Source organism: Cherax quadricarinatus, chromosome 21 (assembly GCF_038502225.1).
Source record: "Cherax quadricarinatus isolate ZL_2023a chromosome 21, ASM3850222v1, whole genome shotgun sequence".
NCBI lineage: Eukaryota > Metazoa > Arthropoda > Malacostraca > Decapoda > Parastacidae > Cherax > Cherax quadricarinatus.
The window spans coordinates 25,660,198-25,665,645 of NC_091312.1; the positions used below are offsets into that span (position 1 = coordinate 25,660,198).

The following is a 5,448-nucleotide window of genomic DNA, read 5'->3' on the forward strand; positions in this document are numbered from 1 at the left end:
ATTAAAATCATGACTATTATTTATGGAATTGTTTGTAAATTATTTTGTATAGTGGAATCAATATAAAAAAAAGGTTAAACCCAACAGTTGCATAGGTTTTTTAACTATATTAGTAAATTGGCTAACACAGCCTAAACTTATGGAGTATCATACTTTTTTAAAAGGAGCATCATCAAAATTGGTACCTACTCACTCCACTAACAATCCCAATCATTCCACAAGCCGGGTCACCATATGGAGAAGACCCGGGCCGGAAGTACCGGCAAACCTCTAATGAATGAATGAATCCCAATCATTCTCAAGGTAGGGTACATTAGTGGTAAAAGTTTGAAGCTGATCAGGAATGGTCTATATAAAATTTACGAGAGGGCACCTGTAGATACCAATAGTTGCATGAACCTTTCCATAGTTAGAGCATACCAGCTTCGAAAATTTGGAGCCAGTCGAAAGAAGCATTATCATGTTATAAACAAAAATATTGAGGAAAGGCAAAAATCAAACAATCGCTTAAAGGTACCCTTAGGGACTACCTTCAGATGCTTTTAGAGTATTGGAAAATGGAGAGCACTCAGACTGCTGAGTCCAGCACCGGTAAGACAGAGATGGCTGCTGTCCTTGCCAGCCAAAGGGTCATGACTACCCTGCCTTCACGTATGCTCTTAGATATCACTGCTTTGCCGTGCCTCTGTCTCAGGTGATTTTTCACTGACGAAAGAAAAAAAGCTGAAGGGGGACAATCACGGGTGGTGTCTCACAGGCTACTGTCTTAGGACCTTCATTATTCATAATATTTGTTAGTGATTACAATATTTGACCACAAAGCAATGTATGTAGATTCTCAGACGTTACTGAAGAACGTAATGTACTAAAAAATTCGGGCAGAAAATTAAGTAATGCTTCTCCGTGTTGACAAAAACCACAACCATGAATAAAAAAAAGAGTGACACTGGATGTGGACTCGAAATTGTACCAGACACTTATAAATCTTATCGAAAAATGGGTCTGGTAATGATGATTAATATTGTCCTCAAATCAAGACAGCATTTATTGGTTTTATATTTTGAAGATGTATTATAAACACTATTGTTTATAATACATTTTGTATTATTTTACTTAATTTTGTATACAACACTACGTTATGGATTTTTTTTTCAGATATATAAAGGAGAACATTACTGCACCTACGCATCATTTGTTTCTTTTATAAATATATATTTTAAGAAGATAAAAAATTATTGAAATGATTAAAGAAGAGAGTGAAATGTAGAGAGAGTGGATCGACACCATGCCTAACCCTTCTAGGGCAGGGTAGGTGCCTGAGTCCGAGCCTTTAGCTCATAAGACTGTCATTCCCATTTGCCCCCTTGGGGCGGGGATGGCAGACCAGAGAGGCCTAGCTTGTGGCTAGGCCTGGGGACAGTTGGTCCCAAAGATGAGGAGGTACTTGTGCCTCCTCCCATGGGAGACTTAGGTCTCAGACACTCCCTAAAGAGGGAGCCAAGGCCGGGCCACCACTTGGAAAAGGCCCGGGCCGGGAGAATACCGGCTAATCTTTAATAATAATAAATAATAATAATAGAGAGAGTGATGAACTAAACAGTGAGTTATGAAAATAAAGTGATGAAAATATCCAATTATGGTAGGAACCGTAACAATGTATTACATTTAAACAGATGTGGATTCAGTAAAAATATAGATGTGCAGTGATGTAGATTGAATTATTATAGATATGTGTAAGACATTGACGAACAGCCTTAATTGATATACAGTAACTGATTCGTTATGAAAACGATAATCATACAATAATCATGGTTGGTCTGGTGTTGTTCATTAGAACTACTGTAATAACTTTTAAGGGAAATTATGTTATCCCTTATTGTTTCTCTGATTGATCCACCTGAACAATCTGAAGCCATTACACGTAATACATTCCTGCGTCTGAACACCTGTAATACATTCCTGCGTCTGAAGACCTGTAATACATCCCTGTGTCTGAAGACCTGTAATAAATCCCTGCGTCTGAACACCTGTAATACATCCCTGCGTCTGAACACCTGTAATACATCCCTGCGTCTGAACACCTGTAATACATCCCTGCATCTGAACACCTGTAATACATCCCTGCATCTGAACACCTGTAATACATCCCTGCGTCTGAACACCTTCAATACGTCCCATATGTTAAAACAAATTGAATAATGCACACACATAATACATCAAGTGCCTGAACAACTTGTACACAGCACACGTGATGCATTCGGTGCGTCTATACAACTTGTGTAATGTCATCGCCAGACAGACACTGCCGTACTAGATTCCTGAGAGACAGATGCAGAATTTTCTCTGCTTTACTCATTACCAATCATAGTCAATGAAAAAGTCTACAAATGAAACATGTCGCCCACTGCACCTGGCTCATATGTCCTTCACATAGATGAAGGACGTCTATGTGAAGGACAGACGGTGCTACATATAAATGAGCACCAGAAGATACCTATTAGAGGCAGTGTTGGCACCATGACCCGGTTACTGCCGCTGCTGTTGAGTGCTGCCCTGCTGAGCCCAGGGCTCGCGGATATCATACCTCGTCGTGAATGCGGGGAAATTGAAGGCGACATTTACCAGTTCTCGGCCAGTTCGCTGGAGAATGGAACTAACGTCAGTTTTGAGGAGTTCAGAGGCAAGGTGGGTAGCTATTATGTTGCAAGGTTATGTTTACATTAGTATTACCTCATAATTATTTATTGATCATTGTAGCAGGTAGGATATAAACACTGGCTGTCTGAAGAAAGTAATAAAAAATAGTCATGATTTATTTTAATTTTGTCCTTAACCATTGCAACAGAAGAATTTTCAAATCTCAGAGCAATGTAACATTGCCGTATTGCGCTGTTTCTGAAAACATTTCGCGTTCAGATACAAAAATTCTGTCATAAAAATCTTTAGATTGAATGTGTGATGTGTGTGTTTGTGTGTTCTGCAGGTGCTGTTGGTGATCAACTTGGCCACCTACTGCTCACGAACCATAGTCTCTTACAACCAAATGAATGCACTCGCCGAGTTCTACGTAGATGAGGACTTCGAAATTCTGGGCTTTCCCTGCAATCAGTTTAATTTGGTAACATGTATAACAATAGAATTTGTTTATGGAATCGTCATTTGTTTCACATAGTTTAGTTTTTAAAATATGCAGCATCAGCAGGTCTCTATAAATATGATATTTCTTGCTCATCTCTATTTTTTGAACACAGCACGAACAGGGAGCCAATAGTGAGATCATGAACGGTATCCGATATGTTCGTCCAGGTGACGGATTTGAGCCTCTGATCACCATGTTTGAGAAGACTGAGGTGAATGGCAATAATGAGCACCCACTCTTTACATTCTTAAAGGTAAGTTAACAAACAATCTACTTATCTAATCAGTACACATGAGTCCACATCTAACGTTGAATTACAACTCACAACCAAAAGAGTTGGGTGTATGTCTTAAGTCTCTAATTATATGACTGAACTCTTACGAACGTGTGAGCTGTATATTTATTTTTACGTATGGTGGCACTAATGGTGTATGTTTGATTATGTTATGCTGTTTCATTTTGCTTATGTTAGCCTCACTGTTAACCAAAGTTCCACTCAGTATCTTCCTTGACACTGTTAGCCACCACTCCTCCAAGAGGCGTCCGTGTACTTGTCTTAGAAGACAACTGATGCTCGTAACTATATTTCTTCTGTCTAAGAATTTAAGAATAGGCAAGTTGGCCTCTTCTTTGGCCATTTCTAATTTTTGAACATTATTAACTTTGATACTTGTTTGGGTTTTATTTAGAGTGCTTGCGAGTCTACATACACTGAGTTCTACTCTGGCCTCTTTTATGAGCCCATAAGAATTGGAGACATTCAATGGAACTTCGAGAAATTCCTGATTGGTAAAGATGGCAAGCCTTACGTACGCTACCATCCAACAGTTGAAGATCCCGAGGACCTCAAGGATGACATCAACACTCTTCTCAACGCTTAAAACCTTCTCGAGGACTTCACTCTCTTCGTGAGGACACCTACCTCCTAACCTTGGACTTCCAACTGAGTTTCCGCAAGCTGCCTTTGTCCATTCTCATGCAGCATCCCGCCTATGATGATGCTGAAGAGTGTGGCCACTTGTGCATTCTGGCTGCCACTTTCCTGCCTATGGGATGCTGCAGCGGCTGGGCTGGACGAGGTCACTCGAAGCCAAAGATACTGATCAGTACTACAATTATAAAATAGTAATTAAAAACATGTCATCAAGCAGCTATTTTGTATACATTAACTTACATCTATACACATTAAAATGGTAGAGGGGTCGAATCAGACGAAAATACCTACAGAAAATATAAATCAGTAATGATTAAAATGTTGCATAAAAACATTAAAAATAATTTGCATTAAACTGGTGTGGGACTCAGCACCCAATAATACATGCTAATGAAATATTTCTGTATTGACCGTCGTATTTATTTTTAAGAATAAGAAGAGTGTTTCATTACAGTTGACATCTTAACCAAAAATGGGAAAAGAAGTTAAACCTTTGACTTAGGCAAAACCCATAGGCTCATTATCACATTGAAGAGAAGATACACGCAAAATAAGATAAACATGAAAAATAAGATACACAATGAAAAATAAGATACACACATGCAAAATAAGATACAAATACAAAATAAGCTTTTATTGGAACAACGTTTCTCTCTCTATCTTAGAATTTTATTGGATCGTTAAATAAGCAAAAGGAATTATTATTTCCTTCCACAGTACATCACAGAGTACTAATACATGGTTGTGCACACTACCATGTGTACTGATACAAGGTTGTGCACACTACCATGTGTACTGATACAAGGTTGTGCACACTACCATGTGTACTGATACAAGGTTGTGCACACTACCATGTGTACTGATACAAGGTTGTGCACACTACCATGTGTACTGATACAAGGTTGTGCACACTACCATGTGTACTGATACAAGGTTGTGCACACTACCATGTGTACTGATACAAGGTTGTGCACACTACCATGTGTACTGATACAAGGTTGTGCACACCACCATGTGTACTGATACAAGGTTGTGCACACTACCATGTGTACTGATACAAGGTTGTGCACACCACCATGTGTACTGATACAAGGTTGTGCACACCACCATGTGTACTGATACAAGGTTGTGCACACTACCATGTGTACTGATACAAGGTTGTGCACACTACCATGTGTACTGATACAAGGTTGTGCACACTACCATGTGTACTGATACAAGGTTGTGCACACTACCATGTGTACTGATACAAGGTTGTGCACACTACCATGTGTACTGATACAAGGTTGTGCACACTACCATGTGTACTGATACAAGGTTGTGCACACTACCATGTGTACTGATACAAGGTTGTGCACACTACCATGTGTACTGA

General features: G+C 39.2%; 1 protein-coding gene across 1 annotated transcript; it reads left to right on the forward strand.

The window, feature by feature from the left end:
* Positions 1-2,379: 2,379 nt before the first annotated feature.
* LOC128689107 (glutathione peroxidase-like) lies at positions 2,380-4,428 on the forward strand. Its single transcript, XM_053777229.2, has 4 exons — positions 2,380-2,685; positions 2,984-3,118; positions 3,252-3,392; positions 3,829-4,428. Exons 1-4 carry the CDS (start codon positions 2,395-2,397, stop codon positions 4,018-4,020), a joined length of 759 nt encoding a protein of 252 aa, XP_053633204.2. The 5' UTR covers positions 2,380-2,394; the 3' UTR covers positions 4,021-4,428.
* The last annotated feature ends 1,020 nt before the right edge of the window (positions 4,429-5,448 follow it).